The following is a 23,070-nucleotide window of genomic DNA, read 5'->3' on the forward strand; positions in this document are numbered from 1 at the left end:
TGGATCAAAGATTCAGGATGAGATGAGTCAAAACATGGAACTACTTGCAATGTGCTGGTCTGCAATATTCTGAAAACCTGTTGGTTCACACTAAATTGAATAGATGAGATTCTTTTCCTTATTTCTTTCATCTGATCACTCCTGATTGAAACACAGACATGGCAAGATGATTGCTAAGCAAAATGTGCTTTGATGTTGTTCTGACAAGTCTCTATTTGAAAATGTGAGGGTAAAATATGGTGGCTACTTTATGCACAAAATCTATCAAGACTGACAAGCTGAACAAGCCATACGAGCAGTCATCTCCTTCAAACAAAAACCGCAGTAAGACACATCAGGCCTCATGCAGCAACATTCTCTTAAACTTCTCTCATGTTTTTTCTGTAAGAGTGCTCCTTGCCACTCAACATTTTCTGTTAAAGCAAAGATACAAAAAAACAAAAACAAAACCTTGGTGTATCCCAAAAATCAATGGGTACTACAAAATTTACGAATTTTATGAACAAAAATAAGAGAAATTTTATTTGTATATTGTTTCTTGCACGAGGACCAATGTTGGTAACTACTTTAAACCACCATTCATTGTAAGATATGTAGCTCTCTTTTCCTTTGATTTGAACTGCAGTGATGGTCTTCTTCTCTGATAATTTGGGTCACATCTCGACTCTAATCAGTCCTTGCACACAGGGAGCTCGTCAGTTTTCATTAGATTTTATTGATCTGTGTAAACTCTCTGCAAAATCTTTACATGCAAAGTTCTTTGCAAACATACATATTTTTCCAGTGCATGCACTACCTATGTACAAATACAGAGAAACCGAGAAACATTCCACTGAACTGGCAGAGTCAAGTAGCCTAGAAGACAGTTTCGCTAAGATAGAAGCGTGTTTAAAAAATATATTATTTTTCATGTTGATCATCATTTGAAGATCGCTGTAGCTGAAGAAGCATAACATATGACATGTGATGCTTCCAGGAGGTGTTTGAATTACTGCCACACGGGGTTAGAGAGGGCTGTGCAGAGAGAACAAGACACTGGAGAGATTTGAATGTGTATGTACAGAAAGTGTCATTCAAAGAGTGCGATTCATCTCAAAGTCTGCTACTGATAGAGTCAGATAAAATCTTTTGATGATGTGCTCAGTTGATTATCAGCCTATCCTGTAGATGCTATCACACCAGTTTTATTCAGATTACACCATAGTCACCATAGTCATGCAGAATATGGCCTCTTGTACGTAAAGTATCAACAGGAATGTTATGGGGAAGAAAGTGTAAACATTAATGGAATTACAATAGCATTAATTTCTTACAAAGTGTATATATATATATATATATATACATACATATATATATATCTATATATATATCTTGAACCACAAGACTTTTCATGCATAGGAGTTTTTGTTTTCGTCTTTATTTTGACATTGGAATAACTTGCAAACAGCTGTATAAATTCAGGTCATTCCCCTTTGTAAGGTGTGCTTTCCTTGGTTTGCTGTGATTTGTGAACAAAGCATCGAATGATTTTGGGGCGGGACAGAAGGGAAGGAAGAGGGCCCTTTTTTGTGCAAAGGGTGCATTAGGGTGCCCTAGGCACGCCAGTCACGAGCATAGTTAGTGCATGCAGGTAAAGCTGACATAACCTGTTCTGCCATCTCTCCTTGAAAGCAGAGCAAAATTTGTAAGGGGAAAGCAAAATTTGTAAGGGGAATCCTGCAAGAGACCTGACCATGTGCATTCAGTGTAAACACTACAGTAGAAAACCTCTGAGGTGTCAGAGCGAACCACGAGCTTCAGAACAGGAGAGGTAGCAGGAGGAAAATCCCGCCAATTCTCACCGTAACTAAGAAATAAACAGAGAAATTATAAACTTTGTTCACATTTCAGTTCCTCTAATCACACAGTAAATACATCCCAAAAATCATAATTCACAGCTTAAATAACTATACATAAATACCCCTAATATTTAACTAGGTGTGCTATAGTTTAAATCACAAATTAACAGCAACTGATGAGAGATTCATCTAGCTCATGGTCCACTGACTTATGAATCATCTGTATATCAGATATCTATCCTAACCTGAGCAATGTATCAGTATGTAAACATTTCTTCATGGAAATATACAATATGTTCAGGACAGGTGGGCACAGTTGAAATATTCGAAGGCGCAGCTGTGTGTTTTCTTATGTCTGTGGCTTGGCATGCTTATAGAGTTTAAGGTGTTGCACTACAGCATGATGTGATCACACGAGAAATGAAAAAAGAAATAATACCCTGACAGCCTAATAAATTCAGACACAAGCTCGATCGAGGATTTTATGACTTTAAACGATGGTTTTTGACCTCGGATGCCATAACATATTGCTTTCCTAGTTCTTTGCCAGCGCAGTTCATTTTCTTTAGCAGAGAACATGTCAAGTTCAGCACACTACAGCATATAACATCACTGACAGCCATGATGGTCCTTGTGCAGCTGTGCGCTGGCAGATGTCTGGGTTACATTAGTGAAAACTGTAATTCATTTATGCCATGATTTGTCCCAGAGGCAGCTTAAGTGTCAGCACAGGCAGAAAAATTGTTAATAATAAGAGGACAGAGTGTACTACATCAGAGGGGAGTGAGGTGATAAGCCTGTCTGATAGTCAGGTAGTGAGAGAATAAATAACACAATAAAATAGAAGGGGGAAAAGTGCATAAGGAGATGAATGCAAACCAAGCAGGGAGGTTTAAGCTCATGCTGTGGGTTAATCACTAGCAACGTTATTATCGTTATACAAGGTGTGCCAGCGCTCGATCTTCTTGTCTTTGTTCTTCAGACACTCGTACCAGTGCTTCAGCCGCTCTCCTTTTGCAGTGATACCCAGCTGACACCCACCTGTCAGGAAGGAAGTGATGTGTGAAAGGCAGGTGGTGGTGAGCAGGTGACTTCAAATTTCATCGAAGCAATGATACTTGTCGGATATTTACCAATGTAGTCGTTGGACTTCCCGATGTCATAATCCCACACAGAGATATCTAAAGTCTTCTTGGCCAGCTCACTGTGTTTGATTTCATAGCCAAATTCCTGAAATTCAATCCAGACAGTGATTTATCATTTTCAGAGCCACCTCCAAACATTTTTTCATACTTGAGTTTCACAGAATACAAACATATTGACACCGTTTATATTAATTGTATTCTCTAACCTCAAATTCTCTTACAAACCTCATTAAACTCTGGATTTAAAGTCCTCTTCTTGATTTGTGTTTTGCACTTGGCCTTCTTCCCCATGTCGGGTTTCAGACATCTGTAAGATTTAATAGACTTGAGAGTTAGTTCTTGCCAAATTTTGCAGTTTGGCCCCAAAGGTTAAATCAGAAGTCACATGCCTGGGCATTACTCTTGACTTAGACATAAATTTAGCATGCCACATCGTGAAAAAAACAGCTTTCTTTTGTTTAAGAAATGCTGCAAAGGTACAGCTATTTCTATACAAATAAGATGCCCAAAAACTTGTTCATGTATTTATTTCCAGTAGATTAAAATACCTCCTTTCTTCACTACTCTTCCAAAACAATCTATTGATAAACTACAGTTAATTAAGAACTCTGCTGCCAGACTCTCTTTTAACTAAAGAGAGCACATCACAACTGGAGCACATCACTCCAGTTTTAGCTGACCTTCACCAGAGTGCGGTCTCTTTAAGGATTGCTCTTAAAGTTCTTTTACTTGTTTACGAGACTCTTAATGGTTTGGGCCGGCCTACATTACTAACTCTCTGTTATTTTATTATCCTTCATGGAAGGCTTAGATCCTCTGTAAAGCTAAATACAAACTATCACACAAATAAGAAAATCAGCAGCTCAGCCTGTTTTAACCATGCACCAAAATAATGGAATTCTCTCTTTAAAGTCAAAAGACACGCACGCTCTGTGGCGATTTTTTATATAGCAATTAAATAGCAACCTAGTAGCGACAACTGCAGACTGCAACCAGCTGAAACTTTTCCCAGTTAGGATTCTTTCAGTGTTCATTGTTCAGGAGGTTTTTACAGGGAGCCGAATTATTATCCACATATTTGTCCTTCTCAAAATTAAACGGACCCAGCAGTTTCACGTAGCAAACCAATATTTCTCCTGCACTGTTTGGGTCATAGCAGGCGGCCTGCTTGCCCAGCACTTACTGATCTGTGCTTGCATTTTTTCTCTTATGACTTAAGAACTAGACATTCAGGAGGTTTTTACCAGCAGTATTACTGAATTATAGTCTCCCAAATAAATGAACCAGGTTTTTTTAGGATGGTAAATACACAGAATACAGCGGTTTCACATGAAAAAAAAGAATTTTTTTCTGACGCTCTCATCATGGAGAAGACGATAACTACGGTGGTAGACGCAAAAAGCCAAATGGCCTATCCAGAGCCAGAGTTTGGTTTGTCTGATGTTGGCTACTGTAGAAACATGACAGTTCAACATGGCGATCTCTGCGGATGAGCACCCACGCGATATAAATATAAAAGGCTCATTCTAAGGTAACAAAAACACGATAATTCTTTCTTTCAGGTGATTATACTATTTTACACTAAAGAAAACTTGTGCTTATTACATTATATTCCATTTATCTCAAAATTTCCCCCCAAATCCCACACGCTGAATCTTAAAATGTCAGTTGCCTTAATTTATCTCTCACATATACTATTATTTTTAGCATACCCCGCTGTTGCTATGTGCTGCTTCTTTTGTTTGTTGTTCATGTGATTACTGACTTTGTCGAGCAGTATCTGCCCTTGTTGTAATTTATGTTTTTCTTTATCTCATGGTAAAGCAATTTGAGCTACAAGCCCTGTGTGAAAGGTGCTATATAAATAAAGTTTATTATTCTTATTATTATTATAAGTAGTAGTAGTGGTAGTAGTAGTAGAATTTTAATTAATGCCATTTCTAGAGGCACACCTTTTCAATCTACATATTTGTGTCATCCTGCTCTACCTACATCTTGACATATGGGTCGGAGTAGCCATTAGCGTCCATGGCTGCCAGGTGAACGCAACGCACAACACCCACGAGCAGACGGTTCTGCTGGGTGCTGTACATGAGTGAAATCAGAATCCGGCCACGCTCCTCTACCTCTCCACCATCCTTCCCCGGCTGAAACAGAGACAAGGGAAGAAAAAAAAAAATCACTAGGTTCCATGTTAAGATTTGCAAGAAGCTCTTGAGGAATCTTTCACGTTCAGACATGCTTGGAAATAAAAAGCATTGCCTCATCTTCATAGAGAGAGATGCCTCTGGCTCCCCCAGCTGCTGCAGTTCTCTTTGTCTGTGAAGAGGATGGGGGGGGGGGGATTACATCAGGTCAATAAGAGATCCAGACGAGAAGAACAAAGGTGTTATTTGAATGTAGCTGTATTTCACTTACAGGGATGACTCTCTCAAGACACACGTTGAAGTTTTTCTTCTGGTTCATCTTCAGTTTCTTTAGCGCCACTCGGGTTTCCCCAATAAACTCATTATGCCCGAACTTGTCCTCATCACAAACAGACAGCCTGTGAAAATCACAACAGAGCAGAAATCACATAGATCTGTTGCACTCTTAAAGGGTTCACTAAGGACACGTTCAATTTCAAACATAATCACAGAGTGATTCAAGTTTGATTTTCAAGTGTAGTATTCACCTGAGGGTCTTACGCTGCATGTCCTCATCTGTCAGGCCATGGTAGGTGAGTGTCTCACTCCACGCAGGGTTGCGGGTGTTTCTCAGTGTCTTTGTGCGCAGCTTGTTAGACTGTTAGATGCAAGGTAGATCAGTGAGAGGAAATGGAAATATCCTGAGGCATGTTTTTCCCAGACGCCTGATGTTTGTTCAGTTTTTTATCACAGGGAGCATCTACATTCCCACTAAAAGGTATTTAGACAGCTCAGACCCTCCTCATTTTCCACTACAGCACAGTATAATTACACTATACCAACAATCTACCGTCACAACAACTTTTACTTGATTTCTAATCTCTCAATAACTATTTATAGGGTATCATCCCCATGCCGATTTTATGATTTTGTCAATTCTGACCACAAGGTGTCAGGCTTGAGCTAGCAGAGAGGCCTGTCATCAAACCACGGGTGGCCAAAATCAACACCCTTCCCTCTTTGCTTTGCAGGATGTTAAGGTATTACATCTTTTAAAGGAAATAAAAACTTAATGTACCAAAGGTGCATCTTTTACCTTACTAGCCCCAGGCAGCAGATGAAGTTTGACATAAGGATCTGCCAGTCCATTTGAGTCCATGGGCTTCAGTCCCTGAGGAGAAACAAAGTGCCACGTCCATCACATCATCATAAAGAGCAGGGAGCAATTAAGCTAAAGTGCCATTCAGGAGCTTTTTAACATAAACCACTTGATTGTAATTGTCCCTGTGTGTGTGAGAATGAGGAGAATGTACCTTTGCTCGGAGGATGCTACAGTGGAGGCTGTTGCTTTCCTGTTCGTAGAGCAGACTGAACTCTAAAGAGCCCAGGGTGGCTGAAAGTGACCCAAACCAGTCATCACATTAGAGGACAGAGACAGCAAGGCTATTTTTGAAAAAAATAGATAAATACAGGGGGACATTGTCCTGTAATTAATCAACACCCAACTTGAGAATTCAAGCGTGAGCAAGAACCAGACCAGAATAGATGTGAGGATGGACACACAGTCCTCTATTTACTTTAAAGGGACAGTTCACTCCTAAATCAAAAGTATATACTTTTACCCTTAGTGCTATTTGTCAATCTAGGTTGTTTTAGTGTTAGTTGCCAATTGTTGGATATATCACACATGGCTATATATATTGTATGAATATAACTGAACTAGACCAATGACTAGCACTCGGCTTGTGGTGCTCAAAAAGCCAAAACAAAAAACAACCCATATTTCAATAGCAATGTCTCTTTAGAGACATCCTGACCCAGTTACTAAAGGTAATCCACACACCTTGTTGTGAGCAATTTCATGTAGGAACTATTTTTTTGCGCAGGAGGAAGTGTGCATCGACTGCTGACTCACCTAGCACTACTGAGCTGGCTAACGCCACAGCATAGCCAAGGAGGGTGCCATTAATGTTTACGCCTCATGCTGCCATGAGGACAAGTGTCTAGTCCATTAGTAAATGCACATTTCCTTCTTTGCAGTGATACACATTAAATATAAGAGCAATGTATCCTTATACATCTGTTCATATAATATCTAACATATTAGTGCCCCATAAATAACGTTACATACTTACAGTAATGTTACGTAGGTTAGGTTTAGGAAGGTGAAGTTAGTGTGGTTAAGTTCAGGAAAGGAAATATGGTGACAATTTATTTTAAAATGACTGGAAGTTGTGTTTCAAACACCGGTCTCCTGGAGGAAAGTCCCGTGTTTTGTGATTCATCCACCACCCCAACCTGCCTCCTTATGTGGACTACCTCTTTCCTTACTCCCATCAAAACACCGGTCATGTGACTGCTACCTTCCCGATTACGAGGGTTATACAGGAATCAATGGCAGATGATTATGTTGGTAATATGTGAAGCGTGGTGCATTGCTTTTTGTAGTTATTCAACAAGCAACAGTTTCTGACACTGAAAACTGAAGCCAATGCAGAAGTGCCAAAAACTGCAGTTCCTCTAATGGCAACTTGAAGCTGGCTAAATCCCCAGAGACCACCATGTTAAAAAGCTCAACTTTACAGAAGAAATTAACATGTTTGGTACAAAAATAAATATTTTTGTCTCTGTAGCCAATTTCAGTACTCATGACAACTGTACAGGTGGTGATTTTTTTTATGACTCACTCCTTTACATTTTGTTAAAGCCCAAAGTTATACATATTTAGGTGCGGGGCTGCTTGAATGACAGGCTGTCTGTGAGGTGTCACTGCAGTCTGATCCAGCCCTCAATCCTCCACACCTCCAACCTCTCATCCAAATATGGTCACATCTACAGCTACGGCTAAAATGCTGAAATGCTGGCTTCAAACTGGCAGTCCACAACCCAGTGGGTGACATCACAGTAGCTACATCCATTGTCAATACAGTCTTTAAAGTACATGCGAATAGTGCGTGAGAACCGCCTGACAAGTTTCGATATCTCCAACACTCCAACACCTCAAACCAAAACAATCTAGAAGGATAAACAGCACTACAGGTATATATAATATGTATTTGTGATTTGGGGTGAACTGTCTCTTTTAAGTAAACAGCAGAAAAATCTTATTACAAAGCAGGAGCATATAAAATAAAAGAAATCAAATAAACACTCAAGTCTCAAAGGAAGAAATTCAGAAAATAAGGTTCTGGGTTAGAGATAAAAAGGACTGAAAAGCTGCCCACACACATTTTCTTTGGAGAAGATTCATTGCCTAGCATCCCTGTTGGGGGACAAACTGATCAAATGTCATTTGTTAATTTTTTTTTTATATAACTGTGTAACTTTTCTGGGCAGAGATTCATCATCAACTTGCTGCTCCAAAGACATCTACGCACAGAACTAGGAGTCTAAAGCCATAAAAATAAGCAGCACTGGCTCATCCATCTATCAAATGATAAGATGTAGTTTTGGATTTGATTGGTTTTACATCAGAACTCTTATGGAGACCTGAAATTATAATTCCAGTGAACATACAGTATGAAACAACCAGGACACTTAGATCAACAACAAAGTTATCACCAGCTGAGCGACTGAAACCCGTTAGCACCAAAGGACCAAACTGTTCTTACCACCACATCTCTACAGAGAACAGGCACATGAAACCATTGCTATTTCTGCCATTTTCCATCCCAACACAGGGGATTGGATCAAACACAAGGGGAATCTATATCCTGTTAGCCCTGTTGTATCTCAAATTATTTGCACAGCTCCATATTCCCGGACCTCAATAAAATAAATTAACACCCAATCCCCCAGAGAGAGAATAAAGGCCGCTTGACGCTGCAGGCGCAGAACATGAATGGCATGGCACCATTCTCATCATTAAAGTGGGATATGGGATATATGAAAAAAAAAACTGCCTGATTACATAGTTTGTGCATCACTATTGACTTCATGATTCACATCTTCCTCTGCCTCGTTCCTCGGATATTGATTATCATGCTTCTATAACATATGGTGCTTATCATTTGTCATTTTCTACCCAGCTCAATAGATGCCGCCAGAATGATACTTCCTGTTTGCTACTGGGCAATTTATAGATATGAATTATTACCAGCAGACTAAAAGGCAGAAATCAAGCATCAGCACAGTGTGACTAAGGATCCCTCAGGGAAGTGGAGATGCTGCCAAATTGTCATCAACGCCCAGTACTGCATGCTGAATGATTATATGTTTTGCTTTATTTAAAAAAACACATCTGATGCAATTTACCTTAAATGAATGAAAAGAAATTACACATGTCAAACTGTACATGATGGTAGATTAAACTGGAGACACCAGCCACCTTACAAGAAGAGCGAGCAGACGGTGTACTTACTGGCTTCATCAGAGTCATAGTCGTTGGCCTCCTCCTCCTCCTCAGCTGGGGGAGGTTGCTGTCGGGCGGGAGGAGCGCTGTAGGCAGCAGGCTGCCTCCTGTCCTCTCTTGCAGCAGGAGGCGCTCTCTGCTCTGATGGAACTACACCAGAAGAGAAAGCCCCTCCATCTCCTGCAACTGGACCTACAACCACAGTAAATTTGAGACTGCACTAAATCACCATTAGGAATGTAGAATTTGGTTGAGACATGAGGAAACACTGTTGGACCTTGTATATTTTAGGCCCTAGGCACCCCAAATTTGTTGTTATTATTAATATTAGTTATACTGATGTACAAGAGCTGATGAGAAATGAACACAAAGACACAACTTAGCTAACAAACAACACTAATAACAAATTAACAATGAATTATACAGTTTGTACAAATTTACAAATTTATTCTTGTTTTTGTGCTGCGCTTCGAATAGCTTTTGCCTTGTCATTTTGTCTTATTCGTGTTTGTTATGTTCAGTTTTTTGGATGAGAGTTTCTTTTGGGAGTGGGGTGGGGGTGTCCCCTCTTGTGGCCTTCTATGTGACCCATAGGAAGATCTGACTCTAACTCTGAGGAAATGATTATGCCTCTCACCCTGCTGCATGGTGGCTGATGCAGCAGGCTGTGATCTGGAGCTCTGGACCGGCACCATCTTCTTCATCACCACTGGGCTGCCCTGCCCCGCCTCTTCAGGGCCAGCCCCGCCCGTGGCCATGCGCGCAACGGATGGTTTGGGGGCCACAGGTGGGTAACCAGCACGGCCCTGTGGCTCTTGTCCTGAAAATAAGCATAAATAGCATAATACGGTAAACACACAGACACACTATACATAGGGGAGACGTGCATAATCACAGCACTTCAGGCTCCTACTGCAGTGGAATCTGTAACACTCCCTAGTCTCTCAGGATACTTTTGATGTTGCAGCTTTTTCATTGCAAAGGCAATGACCTACATACAGTACAACAAGCTGTGGCAGCCGACTATTGTACATGCTGCAGCTATATGGCCTGCCCATCTGCTCGAGCTTGCCAACTCTTTTATGGAGGAATCACATTGCTCAGGTAATGTCGCTGGAGGTGTGAAATGATACAATGTGACCCATCATGCCAGCACCACCTGGAGGCTCATCCCATGTCACAGCATGCACCTTCCGATGGCTTAATTGAGCTCTTCATCCCCCTCCTAAGCAACAGTGGGCGGCACTGCCAAATTTGGGAAGCAGATAAAAGGTTTGAAAAGAGCAATGAGAGGCGGGGTTGCAAGAAGACTCATGTGCAGATGCTGATCTGATGAGACTTAAGAGGTGGCGCTTTGAAAAATAATTGAAAGTCACACTGAAACTGAAATTTATACATACTGTATATGTATGTGTGTGTGTGTGTGTATGTGTGTGTGTGTGTGTGTGTGTGTGTATGTAGCCTGTGTATGCATATACATATGTACATTTTGACTTGCCTACTTATCTGATCAAAATTGTAATTACCAACAAGACCATATTCAAATGAATAATGAATGCTTCTGTAGAGACAGCAGACAGCTGAGGTGTAGGAGCTGTCAATGACTCAGCATGTGTTGAAAAGACAACAAAAAGCAGGGCTAATATTAGCAAACTAGGCTAACTAGCTTGCACTCTGAAAGTGCAAGCTAGTTAGCCTAGCTTGTTCTATGGGCCCCACGATGTAGACAACCATGGTAATTTAATACAGCAGAAACTGAGCTTTTTTGGCTTCATGTGCCACTGAGCAGCTTTCTAAGGCATGAACGGGGGCCCGGCCTCCAATTCTGTGTCCATCTCTCCTTTTACATCCATGGCTTAAATCTATTTCCAAATGGTTTCACCCCCATGTGAAAATATCCTAATTTGAAAAAATATGCACAGGAGCTTAAGTATTTAGTTTATTTATTTACTTCTTACTTAAAAATTGACAAGAATCTAAATTTAAGCTCAACTGTTTGGCAGAACTGTTGAGAAATGGAAGTCTCATAAGTAGCTCGGAAAGTTTGACAGAACATTTCTTTTAAAAAAAAAAAATGTCTAGATATTGAAAATTTGAATACCTGAAACTGGCTGTTCAGAGGCAGGAGCCTGACCCTGACCTAAGAGAAACATAATGTAAAGGTAAACAGGTCAGTCAAAAATGTGATAAGTACATGCATGTTGCCTGATACAAAAATGTAGAATGACTGAAAAATACTGCAGACTAAAGCTGAAGAGTTAAATCTACCTGGCGGTTGTGGCTGGGTTACTCCCTGCCTGGGCTCGGAAGCTGGCGGCCCCTTGGGCTCTGCCGCCTCCTGGCCACTGGTCTCTTTTGGTTTAGATAATGGCATGGGTGATGGCAAGAAATGCTTAGGGAATCCTTTAAAGAACCAGGCACCAGACCTCTTCCACACCTGAGAAAACAGAAAAATTCTATGCTTTCCAATAGATACTGGAATTATTGTATCTGCTCACTGGTGAAAAGCACTCACCTCTCGCTGTTCTCTGCAGATCTTGCATAGCCACACAGCACGTGGCCGACTGCTACACTGTGTTCCACACTTGGTACACATGTTCTACATGACAGGAGAAAATAAAGATTTCCAGCTGCCACCATTTACGATGCTATTACAAAGTTAAAGCTTATAGACCATGACTTATTGTGTTTTTTCAACTTTTGTGTAAATTGCAGTGGAGGGGTGAGATCATATGTGCTGTAATAATTGGCTGACTCATTATCTACCTTTTTGCAGTCCTCACACACCACTGAGCTGACCCCAGGTGACCCCAGCTGCTCTCCACACAGCAGACAGCGGGACTGTCCGTCCCCACACACAGTCTTCTTCATATCATCCAGGCGGTTTATCAAGCGCCTGCAGCAGCACAGGGTGAAATCTCACTGAAAATGTCACCATTAATCACCAAAGGTCCAAATGTATGCATATCATCAGTCTCATTTTTGCTTTTACATGGACATGTTGGAGAAACTGCTGCATGCTTTATAGTCTCTCACCCAATTCTCTCCTGCTCCATGGCCTCCATTTTCTCAGCACGGGCAATCACACTGTTTATTATCTCTTTCTCCTCATCTGTCAGGTCTGGACCAGGACCAGGGCCTGGCTGCATGGTCCAGTTGCCCCTGACAAGCCAAACATATTCTCCAGTTGAGGTTACGCTGCTAAATGATATTGTATCACACATTTGCATACACACTTCACACGATGCAGATAAGTGAGACTGAGTAGGAGTTTGTCTACTTACTGTTCTTTATCACTGTGTCACAGATCACACATCACAGGGATGCAGGTGAAACAAAGGAGAGTACAGTGAAGTGTGGGAAGAAAAATAGAGAAGCTCAACGACACGAAAATGCTCTGACATTCATGCTTACCTAGCGTGCATGCTCCTCTGCCTGTCGTTGGACCCCCAGCGATCCGAGCCGCTGCTCATCACCGTGTCCGTCATGCTGCACTGTCACAATCTGCAGATGCACAGACAGAAAGACAGAGATGGATTCAGCATGAAATAGTCAAACAGTCTTAAAGTAATGAGAATCAGCCAACTCTGTAATTTGAGCTCTTAATTTGGGTGGGAATTCATGTTTTTGTTGTTTTTGTTTTGTTTTTTTAGTTTGATTTGTGTCCAAGTTGTGTGTTGAGTCTACACTTTTAGCTACCCTCTATTCTTATCTCATGCTTATGCAGCACTGACTTAACTGCCACCATGGGCTGCTCTCATCGAAAAGGATACTGCGTACAGCTCTGTGAGCCACAACAGTGCTGACCTTAAACTGGCAACTCACCAGACACACTTCCTTTAATTGCCACACAGTGATGCAGGGCTAAATAAAAGGTAGATAATCATCACTTCACGTTGGTGGCCACCATAAGCCAAACAAACAAGGAATCAATCACATATAGTTTCCAGAAAAGTAATAATCACTTATCCCTTTCACCTACACGTTTCCTATGAATTTACATATTAAAAGGTTAGTTTGGATTTGTGAGATTGTATGTTCACCTAGAAAGGCCTCATTTAAAAAATCAATATCAATTTAAATGTTTGGAAGGTTTAGAAGGTTTTTATCGCTTTACCTTGCCATGAGGCCGCCCATTCTGACAGTAAACTGAAGCTGTTATCTATGCTTTTTTCAAAGTCACCAGACTCCATTGACAAAAACAGTAATTTTACCTCCCAGAACACAGGAGTTGCTGTTCTACTACTGCTTCAACATGTTAGTTAGTTTGCGTCATTGTATGACTTTTGATGTGTGTATGACTTCCATGGTGATATTCTTGGGGGTATGCCGACTCCACTATCTACTGTAGTTTTAACACTGGCTATGGATAAGCTTACTCATACAAATCCACTTCAAACAATCCAAATGTTCCCTTTAAGCCTGAAATTGCAGCAAAATATCAGCTGCTAGCGGTAGTGTAAACACATTACCTGGTGCCGAATTTACACCCTTATCAGCTCCTCCTCCTCCTCCTGCCAAGCTAATTTTAACTAATTCTTTAAACTGACATATTTGAGCAAGTAAATGAACACTGGAGAACACTGTACATTTCATAACACAATGATATAAGATCACTTACATACAAGCCTATAAAATGCTTGGTTCTTACAAGGGGTATGAGTGTTGTTAAGGCAGCATAGCAAGTCCTCCTGTATATTCCCAGACTAAAATGACGCTGATGTGGATGTTGTAATGTCTTCCAGTTTGCAACTCCACACGTATCAAAGAAACAGATGGTTCCATATAGCAGGAGTGGCTCGATGATGCTACGATACAGGAGGAGGAGAAAGAGGAGGAGGTGAGCTTTTACTGACGAGGATGACTAAGAGTCTTTGTCTCCAGCGTCCAGGATTGTTCACAATGTGTTGGTTGAAGCTGAGGCTGTTATCCAAAAAGATGTCTGTGTATTTGCAGTTCTAAACTGCTTCGACTGTTTCTCGGGGGATGCTGGCGGGACAGGCTGTGTGGTCAGGTGTTTATAGAATCTGTAGGGGAGTTATCGTCCCTCCGTATGATGAAATCGGGAGTGGATTGTTTGCAGGGTGGCTGTGTCATCTGAGTATTTGAAGTGCATGGTGACAGGAGATAAGCTTTTGCAGTGGTTTGTGTGCCTGATGCAGGCTGGAAACACAGCCATGTGCTAATGATGACAGGGGAAACAACAAGCCCTCATCCTTATGAAACACAAGCAATGTAATTCAATCTCAGAGTGACGTGGTAAAGATGACACAAAGATGTCAACAGGAATCACTGAGGCGAATGCCTATGTGTCTACTCAGTGTGTCTGTGTGTGTGTGTGTGTGTGTGTGTGTGTGTGTGTGTGTGTGTGTGTGTGTTCTCTGCAATTGACTTGGGGCTGCTTCAAGCCAGACAATACAAGCAGTGATGCCGCAGCAGCCACGGGCCGGAGGACACAGCAGTGTATGTCCTGAGGGGAAGTACGAGCAGTAGGCTCTGACAAAAAGGAGCAACAAGAGGATCTAACAGGCTCTCTGGGGCCTCAAATGACAAGAGTTGTGATAGTGCAGGATGAGGAGAGTGCAGGTACTGTATGGGAGCGATACAGTCAGGAATGCATAATGATAAGGCTAAAAGGAAAATCTATAAAATTCCCTTGTCCTCAGCTTTTCACAGCGCTAAAAGTCCGGCACTATAGAAGCTTGGCGAAAGTAAAAGAAGCAGCAAAAGGGAGGGGTGCACTGCTGTCTCCCTCATTCAGTTGCTCGTATTGTGCTGCGTAACGTCAGGCTACATACCTTTTGAGCTCTAATCTGTTGCTGCACTGCCTGCGGGATTCACAGAATAACAACATTTTCGCCGTGCTATCAATAGACACTCTGGGTGTGGGCTTTTCCCTCTGATGCTGCTGCATCCAGCCAACAGTGGCAACACGGTCTACAGGGAGCATTTGTCGTTTTCCACGTCTCCGCAGCAGTGTGACGGCTCAGACATCACTCTGTATTGTACAGCATATATCATATACACGGAGGCTCTCAAGCGTGGCCCTCCTTCACTTGCCAAAATGAATTATCCCACTTTTGTCTAACATGATTGTCCTGGAGAGGTGGATGGAGAAAGACAGATGGGAGGGGGTGGGGGGGCTCAGGCTGGGTAATCACTGACTCAGACAAGTCAGAGCTCTGTGGCGCTGGGGATAGATGTTACCGCATCACAGAAGTGGACTCTTTGCCGAGGTGACAGTCCAATTAGCATGCAGGAGATAGTCTGAACACACTTTTCTCATAAAGAGCTGTCACTACAGGCTTTGGTGCTTCAGATATAGAAAGCTGGGCTTCACCTACCTTGCAGTCAGAGCGGGTTTACATCTTGCAGGTGGAAGTATTCAAAAATGCATCTGAGGCCAATTGTAATAGATTGTCTCAAGCAAAATGTCATACTGAGCCTTGTTATTCTGCAGTTATGACGTCACTGTGGCCCTCAAGAGTGTCTTTCTCTATGCTCTAGAGGTTATAAATGCAACTAATCTGCGTCATCTGGTGCAACAGTCATCTTGTTCATGTTTTTCTCCCATATCGGATGACTCAGTCAGGTGGTGGATCTTCTTTGGGGAGCAGCAGATATTTTTCTGTGTGTTTTTTTTCACTCGAAATGTCATGAAGCCTCCATGATGTGACGATGGCGGAAAGCGGTGCCAAGAACTGTGCTAGAAACCGAACAACAGCGTCTACAAATACACCAGGCATGAATAGTATCAGATCATGTGTGAGCTGACTACAGGAAAAGACCAGAAGGAGAGCGTCAACTCAAGCTAGTCATCTGCCTGATCATCATAAGTCATCCACTCAGCAGGATCTCTCCTGAGTAGAGTTTCACATGGGGGTGGAGAGGACCAATATAGAAACCTGTGTCTTCTCCTCGGGGCCTGAAAGGATAATCAATACAAATCTGCATCTGTACATCTTCAGGGGATGCATGCATACGCAACTCCTGGAGCACACCCTACACATTTAACATCCATTTTTAGAGGCACAGCAATGCATTCTTCTTAGATACTTGAATGCACAGCATGAGTAACTAGCTTTAAGTGTTATGCACAGATTAATGTTGTTATGTGTCTTTCAGTAGCAGGTGTATGACTCATTACTGCAGAACATATGGCTAGAAAAAGGAGGAGACTGGAATAAGAGCACCTTTTTATGGCCGACAGACCATTTCTTCAATATTTTGGTACTTGCTTGGGGAAAGAGGAGCTAAAGAAAGGGGGAGAGTGACAATGAGGCAGCGAGACATTGATGGATTGATCCAACATGGATCATAATGGATACAGCGCTGAGAGCTTCAGGGCAGGGGGTAGAGGGAAGAGAGTCGTCTCCTTTGTACTGAGATCAGCAAAAAAACTATGCATAAAAGGAGGGTTTTAATGGTTAAATGCAGACTTAAAAGCAAGCGTGACTGTATTCAACACTTGGACGAGAATTCCTAAATAAAATGTGCGTGGCTTTGTTGGCTCCACCTGAATTAGTAAGATATTTAAGAAATATTTACACCCTGCTTGGAGTCCTTTTTGTAAATGTATTGATTGTCCTGACACTGAAACAAGACGTGATACTGCACTTGAATTCCAGGGCAACAATTCCCTCGCCATCCACCAACAGGGACATTTCTAAAATGGGTTAATGAGAATCGGAGATCAATGCAACATCCCACAATTGGTTTCACTTTAATTTATCTTTCATCAGGGCCTCCAATTCCTATTTCCATGCCTGGAGCTAAAACTTACTTACGTATAATAGATGTCGCCTTACAGCACTGCTGTAGTGGCCACCACCGAATCATTCAACCCTCACCATTGGACCTATGTTGAGTCCCTGTGGGCTTAGATCAGCACTTTTCTCCAAAACAATTCCCTAGGCACTGCTGCTAACTAGAGGGCAGAGTTGATATTCAGGTCAGCGCAGCATATTCGCCCTTCCAGTGATTTAATAATCCTGGTGACATCAAACACATTCTTTACAGGTTGCTGTAACCATTAATGTTTCATCAGATGTGCTTTTTCCTATAATAGACCAAATAACCCGGCTGAAACACATACACAATTTTTCACAGTACAAGAAAGTAGCTCAGCTCTACCATTTTTCCAGCTTAGCCATTTCCAGGCTTATACTGCCTTGTGTGACTTTAAATATATTATTTATTATGTTGTGAAACATGTTTGCATTAAGCAATACTAAAAGGATTAATCTTTCCAAAATTAATTATTGTGAAACATGGATGTTTAGTATAAATGAACATGATACTATGCCTTTTTGTCTTCTAATTATACTGACAACTATTTACAAAATACAGTACATAAATTTTCATCTTAAATGTTAAAACTGAAAAAGAAAAAAAATCTAAATAGATGGGTTAAAGAAGAGAAGAAAAATAACATATTTCATTGCATCCTAATTTTTCTGCCTCTACCATCTGGCTTGGCGGTAACTCAGATAGTTTTATGTATTATGAAACAGAACACAGCCTGAGATCCTCAGACAGGAGAATCTTGGCCGGTCTACAGTTTCGACTCAAGTCCTGTGGTGATCTGGGATTTCATGGCTGAGAGGGGAAGACAAACACACCAAAAAAAATTGTTTTTTCACTTAAAATCTCTTCTTGACTCACATCTATAAATACAAACTTAATTGAAAGGATTTTTTTTTTTACTTTTTTAGGGACAGACAAGACAGGAAGCAATCATGCTGCTATCTCAACTTAGAAAGCAGCATCGTATTTATGATTATAAGCACACACTTGTATGATCGAGAATTTAATGCCAAAAGTTTAAGAAAAACTTACTTTATCATGTACTCATGGAAAAATGACTGCAGAAGTAAAGCTCATTAATTTGAACTGCTATGTTAATGTTGAGCTGTGAGTCATCTATGGACACTCAATAAAATGCTGTTGAAAAACAAGTTTGTAGCAACAAAAGTCGCTGATTTTAAAGGGCAGTTCGGAACATTTTCAGATGTATGTGTTGTGACTAAAGCGAGTGGTTTTTAACGACAGTTTGGGGCACACTCAGCAATAAGTGCAGTGACATAAGCAGGTGAATTTTAACAACAGTTCAGGACAAGTTTGGCCAAAAATGTGGTGACAAAAGCGGGTAATTTTTTGTGATTGTTTCGGACGGATGTTTTCAGGACATGTTCAGCTGTTAGTGTGGTGATAAAAGAAGGTATTTCGTATTACGAGTTTGGACATGTCCAGCAGTGTTTGTAGAAACAAAAGTGGGTCATTTTCACAACAGTTCGGGACAAGTCAAGCTTCATTTGTAGAGACAAAAGTGGGTGATTTTTAGCAACAGTCGGGGACATGTCCGCCCATAAATGTCGCAACCACACTGGGCATTTTAAGCCAAAACATCAAGTAATCCTAACCAGGTGATATATTGTGTTATTATATAGTGCCTGAGCCTAATGTTAACCACAAAAAACAGCGTAACACAGCATAACAATGAAAATTGAAAGTTATGAAACATACAATGCCAATATTTATTCTAGTGATTGGTTAAGAGTGACAGTCAACTTTCCACTAAATGGATTGTCACATACATTTTTCATTTGGTTTTTTAAACTAACTCCTCAGTATTCAGCTGCTGATGTCTAATGCTCGCACACCAGGCATGCAGGGCGAGTGGGGAGACAGGGTAGGAAGGACCAAATAAACACGAGGTAGCCACCCACTCCCAGTTGCATGGCACAACTCCATCCATCCCCCATAAAGGGACTGTGAGCTGCCAGCATAGCAACACACTGAGGCCTGGACCTGGGCAGGATTGTAAAGCACTGCACCAAGAAACTCGCCGCTGCAGGAAGAAAACATCACTCAGCATTTCTTAATTATTTACAACTCCCACCCACCATTGCTTTTCACTCTATGCAAGTCCCCTCTTTAAGGCATTAGTGCATACTTTATGTGCTCTGACAGTATATCAGACATCATATACAGAACAGTGGATCCAGAGAGAAAAACATCACAGAGCCTCTGACAGACTGAGAATATTATTCAGCTCTATTTTGGGAAGCAATAAGGATGTTTGTTGGTCTTTTAGGTCTGAGGCATCGACAAATTATCCATGTTTTCAGACAGACAGTGGCGTTGACAGGGACCATCTGTGGAACCACCTGTGAGGGCTCTTCACCCCTCGAATGTGAGAGCGAGCACCGTTTCAAACAGGCATGGCTCCAGGTCCCGCATCGCTGGAGAACAAACAGGAAAGACCATCCAGTGACCAACAAGCTACCGTGCTGTCATCCTGCTATCACTGTTGGCCCCGTCCAACACCTCTCGACGGGGTTGGATGCTGTGTTTTTCATTCTTAAATCAACACTGAATTAGCGGCCCTTATCCTATAGGCCTCGTTCTACAGCAATCATGCTCAAAAGTAGCAGAAATAAAGTCTGCTGACCCACATTTTCTCAGACATTTTTGATGTCAGAGCCGTCTTTTGTCCGGGCCTTATTTTAGAACTACGGAAGTGAGCGGCTATCGGACATGGAGCACTCAATTAACTGCAAGAGCCCGCAGTGAGTCTCAAATTTGCTTGGCTGATGGTGATTCATCCCAGTATGCCCCAGAGGTAAGAGGTGGGACTTTGAGAACTGGCTGCTGATGCATTGGCCAGTCATGCTCCTTCAATTTCCTCCCATCTTATCTCAGGGAAACAAGTACCACCAGACAGGGCCATTAAATCAGCGCTGTAAAGGTCTGTTGCAAAGGCAGTATGCGTCTATTTCCCACTAACCAGAAGTGACCTGCAGCTGGTGGTCTGTTGAGATACGGTTCTTAACATAGAGAGAAACAAGTTAAATCTCCTATCGATCCCTCAGTGTGGCAGCTATGATTCTGTCTCTTTGTAGCTCTGCTTTGAAAGATCTGGCACAGTTCAGCTGCTGGATATTTGACCCTCCCTCTTGTCCCACCAGCAACCTAGCAGGTACAATGCCCCTGGGTGCTTGTAGCAGATCTCTGTTGGCAAATGAGAGGCTGTTCTAGTCTGGAAACGATGCAACAGTAACAATAGGCTTTGGCCCAACATCTAAGACCGAAAAAAGAAAAAACCCTGTTGGGAAGCTATGTGACTTTCAATGCATTTATTTAGACGTCACTGAGCCTCTGGGGCAGGAGAACATTACTGCAGCTATATGCACAGAGGTGATTCTAATCAGCAAAATGTGTCGGAGATTATAAATGGGAGTGGACACAAACATTGCTTATAGATAGGCCGGTGATTCGACTGTGTTTTGGATTTTTGTACACTCATCTCTCTCTTGGGGGAACTTTGCTTAAAGGCCACATTAATTACGACTGTCTTTTCCAATATGCCACAGTGTTTAGGCAGATCTAATCACCAGTTTCGGAGAGGATGGCGGATCGATTCTTATCCACCGCTCTGATGAGAATTTGAAGATGAAGCCACTCCCTTCTCAAGCTCGGCCACAGAATAATCTTTCTCACAGAACAAATTTAAAAGATATGCTCGAAAGAGAGGCAAAGAAACAAATATTTAGTGTGTAACGTGATTTGGTCTGTGTATGGATTGTGAAGAGCACAGAGGAACATAGAGTCATGCACCTTTACCAACTGTGGCCATGGTAACGGCAAGATCAGAAGACGAGAATCAGGATGATTAAAAGCTCTGTGTGTGTGTGTGTGTGTGTGTGTGTGTGTGTGTGTGTGTGTGTGTGTGTGTGTGTGTGTGTGTGTGTGTGTGTGTCCACCAGTCTATGTGTTTGTAGTACCTGGGCCAAATTTCAAAGCCCTTGCAGAAGCAGTGACTTTTGTAATATTAGTCTGAGCGGATCATCTCTTGCATGGAAAAACGTAGATGCAATTTGTCAGAAATGATGCATCTTGCTGGGGTGGTTCTTGACGGTCGTGGCTGAAAAGACAGCAAGCTGAAGACAAGGGATTATGGGTACAGTCGCCCTTGTATCCTTCAGCTTTAAATTATGCAGTTAGCGTGCAGAGCACTTACTTCATTCCTCCATCTTTTTTTTCACCTTTTCCCCTAACACCCATGTTTCCTCGTGATTTCCATGTCTCTTTTGTTTCACGTGATTAAACATTTTAATTGCAGTCTTTCTCTGCTGGACAGAAGACAGTGGCAAAGAGACAGAATAATACACAGAGAGAGGTACCGGCAGAAGAGTGTCTTCCAATCACTACTGTGGTTGCTCATGTGAGAGGAGGCAGCTGCAGATATCTCTCAGACTGTTCATTCAGTCTTTTCTCCCCTCCCCCATTTAATCCCCATGCTTCAGGTCTGTAGGAGGAGTTGGAGATGGTGGAACTGAGAGGCGGTTTCCCAGCTTCTCTTCTCTGTCCTCCTTCCATATTAACACCAGAAGCAAAGGTCCAATAAGTCTTTCCACAACACACTCCACTCTGACCCACTGAGTGTAATAACCCCTGGGTGCAGGATGAGATAACATCACAACAAGTAGGCGACTGAATCACCTGTCCTGTGGCACAGCTGGAGTTGAGAGCTGCCCTGCCCACATTAGCATTTGTAAGCATCTCTGATGTTTTCCTGCGAGTCTGCAGGCACATCTAGCCCCAGCGTGCGCTCCTAAAAATCCTGCAGCAACGCCCAGGGACCGCAACCACACAATCTCCCACATGACTTACCAGGTCTGTTTTCTTATATCAGATTAGAACAAGAAAGCCATGTTGCAGGAGTGCAGCCAGCCAACAGTTTTAATTCATCTTAAAGAGGAGATTCAGCAAAGCCTATCGAGCCACACCAAGAGTAATAATCATCAGCCATTCATTAAAAAAAGGAGTAAATAATCACACCACCAAAAGCATGCTGTAGTAAATCAATGCAACAAATAAGACCACAATCATCTCTCTCAAAACCCCTGCATGTATCATACATTCTGCTGCAGAGCAATGTTTCCAGCAAGACATGTTTCCTCTAAAACAAAGGGATCAATCAAATGTTCATTTACATAATTTGTACCTCACATAGGTTCATGACCAGCAACTCTTTGCATACTAAGTTGCACTGCACACAAATGTTCCTTTTTTTCATTCAAATCTCTCAGTAAGTAACAGGCTCATAAAGACAAACGTGTTCCATCTAATTAATAAACACATGCAATAAAATGTGCTCCCTCATAAGAGATCATTTCCAGCCACCATCTCTCGCTTGTGAATGAAATGCTGCATTCATTCAACTTGTAAATGAGAAATTCAAACGCACTGAGTCACCGGCCAAACGCAATAACCTCACAGTGATTACAGGTCGAGGGTGCAATGTTTGCAAAATCCTTTGAAAGAATATCAGATAGCTTACCTGTGAATGCAGCCCTGCTCTCCGCTCTCCTCTCTCTCGGGGAGCTGTCAGGGAATGATGCGGACTAAATTTCTGTGCAGCGCCTGGATACGACCACAGAGTCAGTCATTGCGCATGGTGCCTGTCACCGAAACCTGTGTTGTGTTTTTTTTTTTTTTTTTTTGTGCCTGGAGGAGTAGCCCAGTCTGTTGCTGGAGGCACAGTGGATCTCCACGATGCGTGGGAACTCGTATTCTACCCTGCGTGGAGGATGGAAAGCCCTTGG

At 41.9% G+C, this 23,070-nt stretch overlaps 1 protein-coding gene across 1 annotated transcript; it reads right to left on the reverse strand.

The window, feature by feature from the left end:
- Positions 1-695: 695 nt before the first annotated feature.
- LOC121944390 (rabphilin-3A) lies at positions 696-23,067 on the reverse strand. The gene is made up of 19 exons (XM_042488160.2): positions 22,806-23,067; positions 12,875-12,964; positions 12,745-12,756; positions 12,497-12,622; positions 12,227-12,356; positions 11,976-12,059; positions 11,729-11,897; positions 11,562-11,600; positions 10,098-10,280; positions 9,470-9,652; positions 6,423-6,502; positions 6,206-6,280; positions 5,658-5,767; positions 5,402-5,528; positions 5,246-5,302; positions 4,976-5,130; positions 3,209-3,290; positions 2,972-3,068; positions 696-2,879 (listed from the first exon to the last, which is right to left on the reverse strand). Exons 2-19 carry the CDS (start codon positions 12,946-12,948, stop codon positions 2,749-2,751), a joined length of 1,914 nt encoding a protein of 637 aa, XP_042344094.1. The 5' UTR covers positions 12,949-12,964; positions 22,806-23,067; the 3' UTR covers positions 696-2,748.
- Positions 23,068-23,070: the final 3 nt, after the last annotated feature.

The sequence above is a fragment of the Plectropomus leopardus genome, chromosome 4, assembly GCF_026936395.1.
Source record: "Plectropomus leopardus strain MGB_pleo_1.0 chromosome 4, ASM2693639v1, whole genome shotgun sequence".
Taxonomy (NCBI): domain Eukaryota; kingdom Metazoa; phylum Chordata; class Actinopteri; order Perciformes; family Serranidae; genus Plectropomus; species Plectropomus leopardus.

Bases quoted from the DNA above. Each gene is read 5' to 3' on its own strand.
- LOC121944390 (XM_042488160.2), bottom strand. From the start codon at position 12,948: ATGACGGACACGGTGATGAGCAGCGGCTCGGATCGCTGGGGGTCCAAC. The intron at 11,898-11,975 runs GTGAGTGCTTTT...CTGTTTTCTCAG, and splicing joins TCTGCAGAGAACAGCGAGAG to GTGTGGAAGAGGTCTGGTGC. The intron at 2,880-2,971 runs GTAAATATCCGA...CCTTCCTGACAG, and splicing joins GAAGTCCAACGACTACATTG to GTGGGTGTCAGCTGGGTATC.